At 31.2% G+C, this 16,128-nt stretch overlaps 2 protein-coding genes and 1 long non-coding RNA gene across 5 annotated transcripts in view; 1 reads left to right on the plus strand and 2 right to left on the minus strand.

The window, feature by feature from the left end:
* Positions 1-16,128, minus strand: part of LOC149876724 (uncharacterized) — a 316,490-nt gene that overhangs the window by 202,940 nt on the left and 97,422 nt on the right. The gene's annotated exons all lie outside the window — the stretch shown is intronic.
* The window catches only part of LOC149876737 (uncharacterized), a 112,021-nt gene that overhangs the window by 16,490 nt on the left and 79,403 nt on the right, over positions 1-16,128 (minus strand). The window lies entirely within an intron of this gene.
* On the plus strand, positions 4,205-14,424 carry LOC145189612 (uncharacterized). Its single transcript, XM_090075099.1, has 3 exons — positions 4,205-4,480; positions 4,627-4,706; positions 14,200-14,424. The coding sequence occupies exons 1-3, from the start codon at positions 4,246-4,248 to the stop codon at positions 14,422-14,424; spliced, it is 540 nt and encodes a 179-aa protein (XP_089931225.1). The 5' UTR covers positions 4,205-4,245.

A 16,128-nucleotide genomic window follows, 5' to 3' on the forward strand; every position in this document is an offset into this window, starting at 1 on the left:
ACATTGTTATGTTACATACTAATTGCTAAATTCATAATACATAATTTGTCAATATTAATTAGGCTTGTTGTTGTGACTAATAACTTTAGATCAAATTAAATTCTTGTTATGTTATGTTGCAATGTTGCTAAGTGTTCTTTATACGCAAGATCTGCATATAAGTATATACAGGATGTCTGCCAAATCAGGAAAATGTCAAGGAATTCGGATATCTTCAAATAAATCAGGGGATTATCAGGGAAATTAGGTTAAATTTTAGAAAAATCAGGAAAGATGAGTCTTTATCAAACTTTTATAACTTAAATAAGTTGTATATAGTTCACGTAATCTAAAAGTTTATTTGGCAGATAGTTTTATGAACTTCTCTTGATACATTTAATGTGGGTTGTATTATGGTTTATAATTTTGCAGTTGAAGAGCATTTTTCTCAACGATAAATAGGTAAATATCAGGGAAAAGCCAGGGAAATCCAATTAAAATATTGGCACCCTGTAAATATATATATATATATATATATTAGGGTGATCCAAAAATGACCAAAAAATTTTTTTTTTTACTTTTTGTTATTTCTAAGGTCTAAATGTGTTCATTTATGAAAGAAAACATTGTACCAAAAAAATCAGCCAAATCGGTTAATATTTAGAGGTCGCGCTGGGGCGATCTTTATACCCCTCTAAAATTGGAATTTTCAAAAGTTCAGTAAAATATTGACCTTCGTTTTCTGTGCACATTTCGGTTATTTACCGTTCGATTTTAGTAAAATAAAAACGAAAATAAAGCTCTTATTACGCATAATAATTTCTGTTAAACAACATTTCCTTTTTAAATGCATATTAAAGCGGCAAAATAAATTGCAAACTAAGCCAAATTTCATTATATTTTATTATATTGGTTTATTATATGGTTTAGTTCAGTTCGAGACTTTATCGAGAGTGTTGTGATTCCTGAAATAAAATTACAATAGTTTATCTATTTTGCTTGACTAATAATATTAATTACAGTATTTTAAGAAAGTGATATAATAGCGAGTTTCAACGAAACTAATTTTGTTTGGAAATATAGGTGACAACAAAATATATTTTCATTCATACACTGTATTAAAGAAAATTTAAAATAGCTGCAGTCGCAAAGTCAACACGCAGTTCTACAGCAAAATGGTTAATTGGTCAACCAATATCAATGCTTTCCCATCTTAAGCTTCCAACGATTTTGGAAGTATTAAAATATTTTTTCTTCCACCATGAGGTGAAAGGATTGAGTATACATGAAAGTTCGGTAACAGTTATCAAATCAACTTGTGAAATTTGGGAAAAAGCTAAAATTCCTACAATTCGAAAGGATAATGCAGTTACAAGGCTTGAAAAATTTCATAAAGAATATACGGATCTATTAAAAGACAGAAATAAGAAATCAGCTGTTGCTAGAAGCAAAGTAACAGACTTTGAAAAGAGAATTATGAAACTTTTTGATATTGCGCCAACTAATGTTTTTGATTTAATAAAAATTGCTGAAGATCGCGATTTCCTCATAGATCAACGAGATGATAGAAACATGGTCTTGGGTTCCATTGATAAAGATGATGCAGAGAAAGAAGAAAATAAAGTTTGCAGAGAGATAAGTTTGGATAAACGTTTGCAAAAAGAAGCGTTAAGGAAACAACGCTCTGAAGAAGTAGTTGTTCTTGAGAACGCAACTTCGCCTTCAAGTTCTGCTAGTAGCGATCATGATGATATCGTAGTTTTGAAAGGAAAAGATGATGTTGCAGAAAGCTCCGGTCTGAAAAGGAAGCGTTCTATAAAAAAAATTATTACCCCTGAAATTGTCGCTTCCTTAGATAGAGGAAAAGTAAGCAATTGTGTGGCAATGCGAACTATAGCAGCTACAATGCAAAGTTTAAGAGCTCCCATTGAAGAGTTCTCTATATCTGTTACTACTTTTCATAGGGCAAGAACTGATTATCGTGAAACTCATTACAATGAAACGAAAGAAAATTTCAAACCGGATGTACCTCTCGTAGTTCATTAGGATGGAAAAATGATGGCAGACATCGATGGAAGTGGAAATGTTGAGCGTTTGTCAGTTTTAGTAACAGGGCGTGGTGTTGAAAAACTTCTGGGAGTGCCAAAACTTTCTGATTCAAAAGGAGAAGCCATTGCTACTGCAGTTGTAGCCTCCCTCCATGAATGGGACGCTTCGAATCTTATTAATAATCTCTGTGGCATGTCGTTTGATACCACAGCTAGCAATACAGGATCTGAGAAAGGTGCTTGTAATTTACTTGAAGAAAAATTAGGAAAAGAATTATTGAATTTAGCTTGTCGTCATCACATTACTGAAATTGTTGCAGGATCTGTGTTTAAAATTTATTTTCCAACAACGTCCGAACCAGATGTTGCTATTTTCAAACGATTTAAACAAGCCTGGAAGAATATCAAGAAAGATGATTTTAGCCTAACAGTGCAAGATGAAGAAGCTGAAAGATATCTTTCAAACCTCTCGATTGAAAAAAAGTCGTCTATAATTAATTTCTTAAAAAAATGTTTGCAAGACTCACAACCACGAGATGATTATAAAGAACTTCTTGAGTTATGTCTAATATATTTAGGAGAGCAACCTCCTAGTGGAATAAGACTTAAAGCACCTGGAGCCTTCCATCATGCTCGGTGGATGGCAAAACTTATTTATTCAATTAAAATATGGTTATTTAGAGATCAGTTTAAAATGATGCAACATGAATTAAACGCAGTAAGAGATATTAGCATGTTTGCTGAGTTAATATATGTTCGACAGTGGTTTACTGCACCACTCAGTGCCTCGGCCCCATTTAATGATTTAGATTTTCTAAAAAATAATGAGGAATATTGTGAAATGAATGAAAATACAGCGACCGCTGCAACCAAGCCAATGAAACGGCATCTATGGTATAATATAGGCCATCAAAGAAATTAGCAGATAATACAAATGTAATGAGTAAATCCCTTGAGGACTTTGTAACGTGTAAATCACTTTCATTTTTTAATTTCTTAAATATTGACATTTCCTTTCTTGAAGAAGATCCTTCAAACTGGAAAAACAATGAGTCGTATGCCGACTCTAAAGAAGTAGTGAAGTCTCTTAAAGTTGTTAATGATTGCGCCGAAAGAGGGGTGAAGTTAGTACAAGACTTTAATACTGTCTTAACAAAAGATGAAGAGCAGCAAAAGTATGTGCTAAATTTAGTTGCAGAAAACAGGGCTGTCTTACCAGATGCAAAAAAATCAACATTGAGTGCTAAACAAACCAGGCGAAAATGAGCAGCTGTTGTTGTTTAATGCTTTTTAATGTTGTTTAATAAAAATTATTATGTGTAATAAGAGCTTTATTTTCGTTTTCTAAAACCATTTTAGCGTATTCTACAAATAGAGTGCTCAATGTTCTTAAAGAGCAGAGCAATAATAAATTAGTAAAAACACTTATCTAATTTTCTCTTCCACAACTTGTAATCGATATTTGTTTAATAATGATAATATTTTAATAATGATTTGTTTAATTAGTTAGATCCCAGCAAACATTGACAGACGGGTACCGTATGGTTTTTAACTGGGCTTATGGGAACGGGATTTAGAAGGGTTTGTGTTCTGGTTTCCAGACGGGTCCCGTATGGTTGAAAAATTAAGCAAAAATAGTAATATGGGCCGCATGTGGTAATTATAAGGGCTAAGAAAACTGGGATTTTTACGGGTTTCCCATTAGGGACCCACCTTGATCAAAAAAAGTTTTTACAATATAACGTATTAATTAAAGTTATAATCGTTTTCTCGTTTTATGTTTTTTATGAAACTCTATATAAAAAGTTGTTATAACTATTTTAGTTTTTTATACATAAATTTTTCTCTTTTTCTTTCTTTAGTAAAAAGTTGAAAATTTTACAAAGTTTTACATGCAATTTGAACAATAAATACTTTAAAGAATTCATTAATATTTACGTTTATGAAAAGTAACGCCACAAGGAAATGCTGCATATAATATTATAAAGTTGACGTGAGGGTTTTCATTATTGTCTTACTTCCTTGTGGCATATATTCTTAGAATCATGAATAGTTTTTGAAGACCATTGAACGTTTTTCTTTAAAACCAAAAGTACAATTTAGTAATATTTTATTTCTATATAAAGGAGATTGCAGAGTATGGATTTTTTCTATTTTCGTTTTTATTTTGTAGCAGAGTAACTTACTGTGTAATTTCTGTACTGTGTTACTGAGTGAGATGTTGTATGCAATAGTTGCATTCGATAAAGAAAACGATACAGATTACGTACCACTAATTTGGTTAGTGAATGCTATGAGTAAAAATGTGTTATCAATAATTTCCTCTAGAAAATCTACAGATTTTTATTGGCCTTGCTGGACAAGTATGAAAAAAATAGACTTAGCTAAATCAATATGTCAAGAACCTGAGGTTGGATGGCTTAGGTTTTCAGGAAGAATTTTGTCAACTGCAGGTAGTATATATAATATTCTCAAAGATAGTAAAGTAATAATTTTGATAATTTTTTATAAATTTATTAAGCATTTAATCATAATTATTGAAATTTGAAAATGAAATTTTGATACATCAATATTAAAATAAGTACTTTTTAAAATTTAGACACAGAATCTGAAGCAAAAGAAAAATGCAGATATGCAGAAGATACTCAAATGTTGATGAAGTATATCAAAACCAAAAAAGTAGGCATATAAAGTTACATAATTTTAATTTAACATACAAAAGATGTTTATGTTAGTGTTACTCCGCTTATGTTTATGTTACTGGCTTAAAACTTGTGCATTTATGAACTATTAAAGTTTCAAAAAAAATAATAATACTTTTGATAATTAGACAATCCTTTAGAGATAATCAAGAAAAGCCTTTTGAGAAAAGTGAGTAAGATATTGTTTTAATATTTGTTATCTATTATAATGTTAGGTTCCAATTAAATATTTATCATTTATACATTGTATAAAAATTTTATGTATATTATAGCTTCCATTGTCAAGGTTTTTGTGTAGGAGAAAATTTTAATTTTTTATAATATTTTATAGTGTATATATATGTATGTATGAAATATCAAAGGGAATAGATAGATATTTAGACTTAGAAAATGTCAGAATTAAGCGAGCTCTTCGTATGTATAGAGTGTTCAAGGGGAATCGAAAATCTGTCCGATTTAGTAAAAGTCTGACTTATCCAGGGTTCAACTTTACTTCATTAACCCCCTTGAATGCTTTAAATTATTGTATCATATCCCCTAACTGCCTTCTTTGTTCTAGAGTTTGTAGATTGAGATAATTTAGACAGGCTTTTATATATATAAATAAATAAATAATAAATACATGGGTTTAACCACAACTACTGTGTTTTGCCAGAAGTTGGCAAAACACTTAGCTCAGCTGTGCAACAAATTAAACAAAGCGAGAAATTTTAATAATCAAGAGTTTTCTGGTAGAATAGTTCTCCATTCACCATTAAATATGATTTTAGTTTTTCATTAAAAATAGTTGTGTTTTTTTTGTCACTGATGCTATTTAGAAGTATATTCCAAAGTTTAAGACCATACTGGGATAATGCTTGATTGCTGAAACAATTATTGTGTTTTGTTTCTTTTAGTTTTAGTGTTCTTTCTGACTAAGAGTATTGAATTAAATTGCATAATGATGTTAGTACTTCCTGTTTAATAGATTTCTGCATTATCAAAACGACCTTGAAATATATTATTTCTCTAATTTTTAGCCAATGCAAGTTGTTATGTTCTTTGTTATTTACTTGAGTTTCTATTCTGGTTTTAAATACCAGTCTTGCTGCACAATTCTGAACAGACTGCAGTTTTTTTTAATAGTGTTTTATCAATTCCAAAGTAGAGGGAGTTACAATAATATAGTTGTGAAAGTAATAATGAACATACTATGGCGCACAGATCTTTATGGGATAAGAATTGTTTTATTTTGGGTATATTTCTCATTATATTGTAACAGTTTTTAACAATCTTATTTATTTGTGTTTTTAAAGATAATTGATTGTTGAGTATCACATCTAGACTTTTTGCAGAATCAACAAATCAAATGCATTTCTTGTTAACAAAAGTACCCTTAATAATAATATCTTTTTGAATGTTAGGTGGTGCCATAATTAATATTTTTGTTTTTGATTGGTTTATGAATGATTCACACATCCATTTAGAAATGTATTCACAACTAGATATTAAAGAGATTTGGATCCAGTTACTGTGCCTTGGGGTGCTCCATATTTTACATTTTGGTTAGATGAATATGAATTACCAATTTTAACTTTTTGGGTACAGTTAACTAAAAAAGTTCAAATGTATCATTGGTTAGTTTAAGTAAAAGTGTTTCAGTCGAATGATGTTGTTTGTAGATAAGTGTTTTTACTAATTTATATATATGTATATATATATATATATATATATATATATATATATATATATATATATATATATATATATATATATATATATATATATATATATATATATACATACATACATATAAATATATATACATATAAATATATATAATATAATATGTATGTTTATTTATTTAAAAATATATACAATATCAATATAAAATTATAATTTATTTATCGGTAACTAAAGGAATGTTATACATTTACTATCACAACAATTTTTTATCTGAAGAGTGTTGAGTAGAGAGTTTTATAATATATTAAATGAATAAAACCAGGTGTGTTACCTATAAAATTTCAGACTAACAGTTACATTTTATTTTTTACAGCTTTTATTGAAACAAGAAAAAGCTTCGAAACGAGAATAAAACGATGGAAAAGCTTCCAATTCGCGAAACAACCGTGAAATCAGATGATACGCGATTAAAGAATGGTTAAAAATTCTCTCAATTTTGACATTGTAATTTTAATTGTTATTTTGTTTAAAACAAACAGTCAAATCATATACAGTTTTATTTTACCTGTAAATTATAAACGTAGTTTGGCAAGATTTGCAATTGGCAAACTTTGTGGGAACTATACGGGATACCCAGCGGGCATACCCATATGGGCCCCATATGGAAACCGCGGCCAAGATCCGACGGGATACCGTTGGTCTTCCCATACGGGACCCAGTTGCGGACCCGTATGGGCCCCGTACGGTACCCGTCTATCAATGTTTGCTGGGATAGTTGTTTAATGTTTTAAGATTTAATATTTTTACCTTCATGCATTTTTAAGGAACATTTTTGAGCATTCTTAGTGGATTCAAGTTTCAATGTATATATTGTATTTTATATTTTAACTTAATAATATTTTGTAACTTGGCTTTTTTCCAGCAAATAACATATTAGCCATTTGTGGCTTATTCTGCAAATGTTGATGTACCCCATTCAGTAAGTCATATGTTCTACTTGAAGTAAAACATGAACAACATACAACATGAGTGGGTAATTATTAAACATTACTTAAATCATATCAGTATATACTAATAATTCTGTATGTAAATAGAAAAAGAATAAAAAAAGAAAAAAAAAAATTTAGATAATCAATAAACAAAATGAGTTTAATAAATTACAAGAAACGTCTGTACAACATTTCAAATATTCCTAGATAACAGGATAAATCTTCTGATACTCCTAATATTCGTAGATAACAACACAAATATACACTTAAGAAGATTGGAATCATGCTTTATGTGAAATAGGAAATTTTGAGGAATTATCACCAGCATTAAAAAAGAAAATTAGACATGAAAAACTTTATATTTACACAAAGATTGGACTAACTGAGAACAAGTTTTCAAATTATCATAAAAAAGTGATGCATAAGTCTTGGTTTAAAGGTATTTAAAAGAGTTTAAGATACCTCATTGATGAGTGACCACATTTCTTCTTTCGGCAGTTCTTAATGCCAATGTGGCTTAAAATTCAAAAATTCAAAAAAACCCTAATAGCTTTAGTTTTTTCTCTTCCAAAAAACAAAGTTCTTTCTAAAAAATTAAAATTAATCAAAAATATTTATATATAATTAATTTACTTATATACATACGGTAAAGGAGGTTGCAACTACACATAAAAATCACCCAAGGAAAAAATAAGTTAAGATATTACAGAATAACAGTTAATGTACTACAAAGTTGGATATTATGTAAAAACTACTTTTAAAGCAATTTGATTACCATGAGCTTAATTGGATTTATATGATAGTAAGTTATACCAAATTTCAATACAAACATATGATATGAATTTATAATTAGATCAGTATTTATAACCACAAGTATCTTTTTCAGATTTCATATAAAAGGAGTATGTCACAGTGGCATGATGCTGACACTGTATATTTCATATACATCTGTAACAAGCTATGTTATGTTAAATACTAAAACAAATAATAAAAATGCAGAAAGAGAATAACAAATATTTCAAAGTCCTACAACATTCCATAGCTATGAACCCATTTTAGTAGGGAAAGAACTTCAAGAAGGTGCCTTAGATGCAAATTGAACAATGTCTCCAAGAAAAAACTATCTAATGTAAAATGATTTTTTTCGGATAAGGATCCTGTGACTCAGTTAATATTAACTTATTGGGACAGACCATTTCAGCAAGTCAATTTTTGCTTCTGACACATTTTTAGACAAATGACATTCACTTCATAACTTGAAATTTATCTGATCTTTTGATGTTAACAAATATATTTTTTAAATAAACAAGTGTAAAACAAAATTGTGATAACTTCAGTTATAATGATGAGCAAAGATTTTACTATCCACTTCAAATACTTTAATTTACTAAACATCCCTTAGATATTTCTCATGTGAAAGATAATAGACAATTCAATTGATTAGACTATGGACTGATAGATCAATTTTATAGAAAAAAAAAAAACTAAATTTAATTTTCTACAAAGTTTACATCAAGCAATGATTCTTACAAACAATTAAGGAACTGCACCTTTGCAATAGTTATATTTCAATTCTTAGCAGTATCAAAACAACTACAATATTTACCTTCATAATTGAAAGATAATTTTTAAAATGCTTAGTTTCTGATTGGTGAAATTATTGTCAAATGTTGTTCAAAGTTTAAAATAAAAAATAAATTTTTCATTATTGTTTGAAAAATACTATAGCTAGTATGAACAACACCATGACACAAAAGTTTTTACAGATCGAAATTAAGCTTAGAGCTTTTAAAACGTTTATCAGTCAAGAATGTATCAACATCTTGAATCTTTTGTTGTCTGTGTTTTTGGCGTTTAAACATAGAAACTTAGTATAACACAAGTGGTATCATTACTTTAGGATATTTCAATAGAACCATTGACTAAAAATACTTTGGATTAAAAAAAAGCGATTGAAATTTATTTTTACCTCCTCGTGGTGAACTACTCGAAGGATTTATGTCTAAAAGAGAATGCGACGGCCGTCGTTCATAAATGAAAGCCGGTTTATTATCGCACACTCTCCTTCAATAAATCTCGATATGTTAAGAATTTTGAAAGACGTTTTAAAATTTAGTTTAAGTACAATTAAAATGAGTTTTTTTTAAAAAACAATTTTAAATTTGATTTAACTTTAAATAAAATTTAAACAGAAAATTGGAAATAAAGATTTTAAAGTAAAATTACTTTTATTTTGAATGTTACAAAAATTATTTTATTTAATTTTACGGAACCGGGAGTCCTTATTTTAAATTTACTCTCATTAAATGGCTTTATACAAGAAGACACAGCAATAATTTAAAAAAAAAAAAAAAAAAAAATCAAAAACATTTTGGTTAACTTTTATCAGTTCTCATTAAATATTGTTTTCTCTGCCGCCCTCTGCAGGAGGTGCTGAAAGCTTTAAGCCAAGTTTAACCCATTTAGTCATTAAATAGCCATTATAATAGTTTCTTTTCCTGAATACTTGAATATGTTTCTAAACAAATCTGATGGATCTCAACAATATAATGGACGAGCAAAGTAACCGCCAAATATCCCGCCTCAATCAATTTTTAAAAAACTGTCATCTCATTTTTAGAACAACCCTAAGACGAAGGATGATTTAACTAAGGCTGCTACAGACGTACGAAAGTTTCGTAAATCTTCCACCGTTTAACATTCCATTGTTTAAAAATAGACTTCCGACTGAATATTGGGTGAAGTATTCCTTAAAAAATATCCTGAAATAGTTCTTTGTTTCAATGAACCTATTAGCAGAGCAGCAGCAATGGTTGCAGCCAGCGGAGTCAAGAGATTTTCTGAAAATTTTCACAATTTTTTAGAAAGGAATGGTTTGCTTTATGTCTTTGATTGTCCAGATGCTTTCAACAATGTTTATAAGACAAAATTCGAATTTCATCCAAGCAAAAAGAGAGTTCTTTCAAGGGAAGGTGCGAAAACAGTATACAAAGTTAATTAATCAAAACCGTAAGAAAACCTTACCTTAAGAAAACATTACTGAATGCCATTGCTATTGGTTCTATGTAAGCATCTGCGTCTCGTTATTTTTTTATTCGAGACGAAACGAGACTAGACAAGACAATAATATCCTGGACACAATTTTTAAATTCCGAGACAAAATTATTGTCCCAGGACATTTCTCGTCTCGTTACGCTTTTCCCTGTTCAGCATTGACCCTGAGTGGTCACCTGTGGTCGATGTTGACCCAGAATCAAAAGATACGAGATGAGGCAGAAGCTGCCAAGAAGGACAACGTTGAAAAGGCAGAAGATGAACAAAAAAAAAGTTGGCACTGGTAACTTCATCTGTGACTCTATCCCGTTCCAAAGACTGCTTCCCCACTTTGACTCGAGGTATAGGGTTAAAAGTGGTGCCTGCATGGCTCGCTTTAAGTTTCCTCTCCTCAACAGGAATCTGCAGATGGCCATGAAGAGCATGTTTGACAAGGAGCTTCCTCATTGCGACCGAGTTGCGATCAGCACTGACATCTGGACCTCACGCAACAACAATCCATTCATAGCGGTGATTCTTCATTACATCACCGAGGAGTTTGTTCTACGAAAGGATAACTTCCACCCGAGTCCATCACTCTCCTATTGCTGAATGGGTGTTGAAAAAGATGTGCCTCGAGATTAATAGTGATCTTTTTAACTTATCAAGTAGATACGAGTACGAAGTTTTACAGTTTGATGTCAAATTCTAACAAATGTTTTATAATTTTAAATGTTTTCTAACAGTTTACGATTTCATGCGAAGTTTTATGCGAATTTTTAGTTTAGTTTTTGTTTCAGTACCCTACAGAAAGATCACTGCTCCTTGTGCGAACAGATGGAACTCTGTCCAGATGATGCTCGAAGACATTGACCATATCCGAAGTGTGCTGTGTGCTATCAGCGCTGACAAAAAGGAATGGACCTCACCCATTCCTACAGATGACCAATTTGAGCTGGTTGCAACCATTCTGCCACTCCTGACCACATGCCGAATCATCTCTGAGTCAATGTCGAGTGATAAGAGAATTGCAATGGATTGAGCATTGTTCATCTTGTGGAAAGGTGTGCTTCTCTGAGGGTCAAAAAAATTAGAAAGAACAGTGTCACTGGAGTAGGTCCTTTCATGGTTGAGCTCATTGCAGAATTGAAGACACGAGTCAAAGTTAAACGATCTTTGACCTGTTAAAATTATTTGAATTTAAACAGTTTTAGATTAAAGTATTTATACGAAGTTTACTCAACGTTTCACTTTCTTCCTTCCTTTTAGACTGTGTCGAGTCAATTCAGGCAGACAAATACTACAGCTGAGGGTCTTCCGATTACCGTTGAGTGAGCAAAATTCAAAGAAACAACTGTGATAGATTTGAAGGTTGATGTCCTTGAATGGTGGAGGACATGTCGCAGAGAGATGCACATCTTAGCAAGACTTGCACGAGAGTATTATTGCCTGCAAGCCTCAAGTGCCTCAAGTCAGCGGGCCTTTAGTGAAACTGGACAGGTGGTCAACAATGCAGCTTGCCTCCAAAAATCTCCAGGATTGTTGAACTGGAAAGGCAAGACAGACATCATTTAGGCTCCCAAGGCCAGGAACTAGCAAAAAAAAATGAGAATCAAAGACTGGAAGCGGACAGCTAAATATTCTTTACTAGGGTAGCATGCTAGGATTATTTGAGATTAGATAATCGATAATATGCAAACAATTTTGTCACATGTTTAAGATATTGGATTTTTGAAATCTAGAACGATTGTTAAATAAATACAAGTGTCTTAGCATATCAAATTTTTATGATTTAGAAATTAGAACGTAGAAGGGCAGATATTGCAAGCATATATCAAACCAGTTATCACTTCACTTACTTTTTACCGATGTCTTTAAACCTGAACATAGGTAACTTCTCATTGATTGTGATTTTTTCCAAATCTAAGGGATAGAGTAGGAGTCTAGCAGAATAGAAGGGAACAGTAAAATAGTACTAGTACAGCCAAATACAAGTTCAACTTAAATTATATCATACTACTTCACTTCACTTAAAACTTTTTATTTATAGAACTTGAACTTGAAGTCATTGAGCTTAAAACCTGAACGAAGTCACGCGACGTTCGTTTGTTTACTTTTTGTATGCACTCGTTTCTTTTACTCAAACAATTTTGAAGACAGTTAAATTTTTGGAAGCGAATTTGAAAGCCTTTAAAAATTTTAAACAATATTAAAACACGCTGTTTTCGAGTTCATACAACTTTTTACGATTTTAAAAACCGCGAAAATATACTTTATTTGAAATAATACGATTTTAAAAACCGTCATATTAAATTTTTTATGAACTTTTACGATTTTGAAATCTGCCAAAATATATTTTATTCCTATGCGAATTTGAAAATTCTGTTTAATTCAATTTTATACCACTTAAAAGATTTCGAAACACGTTCACACACGACGATTGTTTTATCTCTAGTTGTTACCAAACCGAACCCGAACTTTAAAATTGTTGGGAACGAACCGAATCAAACCAACTGTCCTAACCCTAACCAAGCCAAACAGAGGTTTGCAAAAGTGAAAAATTCGCAATTCGCATATCACCACAATACATAACTTAATACATAACATACCGTGAGGTTAGAATTATTTTATTTTCTCATTTTTAATGTTGGGAAAAAATTAATTAGTAACTTTAGTAAGTAGTAATTACTTTTAAAATATATTTATTTTTTAAACATTTTTCTAGATAATTTGTTTGAATGAAAATTACTTAAAGCATAAGCTATTACTTTTTAAAAACTAAGCTAAAATTTTGAGTATTTTTTACTTTTAGAAAAAAATCAAAAACTCTCTCCCAACGTTTAAAATGGGAAATAGAACAAAATAATTGTAACCTCGCTATAAGTCTATAATACATAGCATTACGAACCAAAATCGAAATGTTGTTTTTTAAACATTTGTAATAACAAGTTATTGTCATCATTCTGAGTTTTTATTCATATCTCAGTAATTATCGATTACGATAATTATATAATATTTTAGTAATAATGAGTAACAGTAAACTAACTCGTAAGTGGACTAAAAACGTGTTGGAGAAATTGATTACAGACGGAGCGGCAAGCTTAGTTCCTACATAATGGACAAAGAGTGAATGCTGGACACGCTTCCGTTGCGTTGAAGTTGGGGATGAGGTTTGTCCTTAGACTTACTGCATATATGATTACTTAGTTTTACAAATATATCAATTAATCAATGCATTTCTCAGGTATTTCATGTTGCACACAATGCCAAACTAAGCTGAATTCAGGTTTGATAATTAACTGAATATTAAATGCTAAATAGAGTCAATTGACCTTAGTTACAATACATTTTATTTGAGTTTTGTATAACTGCGAGTGATCATGTAGTGATCAACAGGTTGTCAAGGAGTTTGCCGTTTGTAACCAGTGTGGATTATGGTTGCCAGTGCCAATAGGTCATAATACAACTCTACAAAGACATAATACATCACATATCAATGAGATCAATACATAACCTGGACAATTAAAAATGACAAATCTATGCCTAAAAAGACAGGTTAAATAATATAGTTATAAATATAGTTATAAATATAATCAGCGGATCTTGCTTTTTTATATTTACTGTTTAACTTTTCACCTGTTACTTACTGCCATTGATAGCAAAATATATGTTACCAGTTGTTTGCAATATTTTAGAAATAAAATGTTTTTTGTAGTACAAAAAAAAGCCATTATGTATTGCTATGTATTTAATGTCTATTGTTTATTGCTTTATGCTTTACAGGCTCCTAAACACGTATGTGAAAGTGCTCAACGTGCAGCCGTGTGCACAATTGCTAAAGACATTCAGCCGTTCTCGCGTGTTCATAATGATGGGTTCCGTCACTTTGCTCAAACAATGATTGATATTGGATCGAAGAATGGATTGTTGCAACTTGAGGATATTATGTGTGATCGAAAAATGCTTTCTATGGCACTACTTCCAAAGTTTTTACAACGAATGTGTTAAAAAGCTGAAAGAAAAACCTGTTGGGGTTACTCATGTCGCAATAAGAACTGATCACTGGACCGATGACATTCTAAAATACTCTTGTCAGACTTTTACATCACATTACTTAAACAGCAGTTATTGCCTTATAAGTAAACGTGATGGATTATTTGAGTTTAGTGAGTCTAAAACTGGCATTGCCGTAAAACTAAAGAAAACTGAATTCACTTAAAAAACTTTTCCCTCAGACTATAAGAAGTGACCATTCGGTATTTGTGACTGACAAAGGGAGTGATATGAAGTCGGCTTATTGCAACGATGTTAGACTTAGCTGTGCAGGTCATAATCTGAATATAGCTGTTGAAAAGACTTTGAAATCCCTTGGTGCTAATTTAGTTTATGAAATGATCAAGACTTTAAAGGAAATGGTGGGCTACTTCAAACATAGTGGAAAAAACCAGGAACTAAATCACACTCTCAAACAGGATACCTTGTATCTAATAAATATTATTTTATCGGCCCTTGATGTATGGCCGATGCTATTTTTTTCTTCGGTCAGTCTGTGAGAGCAATGGTTCAGACAGTGACAGTATGCGTGATTTGAAGGCAGCTTTTCTGTCCAGCTTGAATGAAAAATATATTATTCTTCCTTTGCACAAGCTATCAACACTCATTGTTCCTTCTTACAAATACTTGTATTTCGTCAATACAGAAGATCGCAATTTTGATTATTCAGAGATGCGTAGTATGGTAGACAAAATCATTTCTTCACCAAATCAAGTGATACGCAAGGACTCAGGTAATGCAGATGTAGACAGTTTTAGTGAATGCAGTCATTCAGATCAGCTGCCTAATTCAAAGAAGAACAAACCCTGAATCAAATGATTTGCTGGTAGACTTTAAAACAGCTACCGTTATTTGCCTAAGGTCGGCAGATATGAAATAAGACATGAATTCGTAAAATACATGCCGTGTGATGCATTACAATTCTGGAAAGAAGATGAGCGTGAACAAAAACTTCCGATGAAGGCATTGATTGATAGAAAGTTGTTGGCTATTCCTGCTAAAAGTACTCCCAGTGAAAGAGTGTTTTCAGTGTGTGGGGTTGACAATGAGTGAGCGCAGGGCTCGTCTAAACCCAGAAACATTAGAGATGCTGATAATTCTCAAATACAACATGCAGTCCTGATTACCAGACTCACAGCAGGCTACTTAAGCTACCATTACCTGTGTTCAGAAAGTTACTGTTTTAATGTTTTGTGCACTTTAACTGCAGCTATTAGCAATTAATAACTGCATTGTTTTTTGAACTTTTGAAGTTGCAGTAAATTGCAAGTTATTTTAAATAATTTGCAATGCTTTAACTACTTAATATTACTTTAATTTATTTGTGTTTTATCATTGTGGATGCAAAGCTTTGTAACTAATAAAAAAACAGTTGTGTTGATACCGAATCGAACCCAAACTTTACTTGTTACCGAACCGAACCAGAGCTATGCTTATCGAACTCGAACATTAGATATAAACGAACCGAAACCGAATTTTTAAAAAAAGAGTTCGATTGCCATCTCTATTAGTAATGCGTTGTGCAATTCTTGAGGGTTTGTTGTAAATATGAAATGTTGCTCCACATGACGTTTGCTGAGACATACTTCGAACGAAACTTTTGTTTACATTTCAATTTTATCTAATAATTACAGTGAATACAGTTTTTTACTTGAATGT

Source organism: Hydra viridissima, unplaced genomic scaffold (assembly GCF_058129835.1).
Source record: "Hydra viridissima isolate aposymbiotic clone 2 unplaced genomic scaffold, HvirCarnegie_v1 scaffold_18, whole genome shotgun sequence".
Lineage (NCBI taxonomy): Eukaryota > Metazoa > Cnidaria > Hydrozoa > Anthoathecata > Hydridae > Hydra > Hydra viridissima.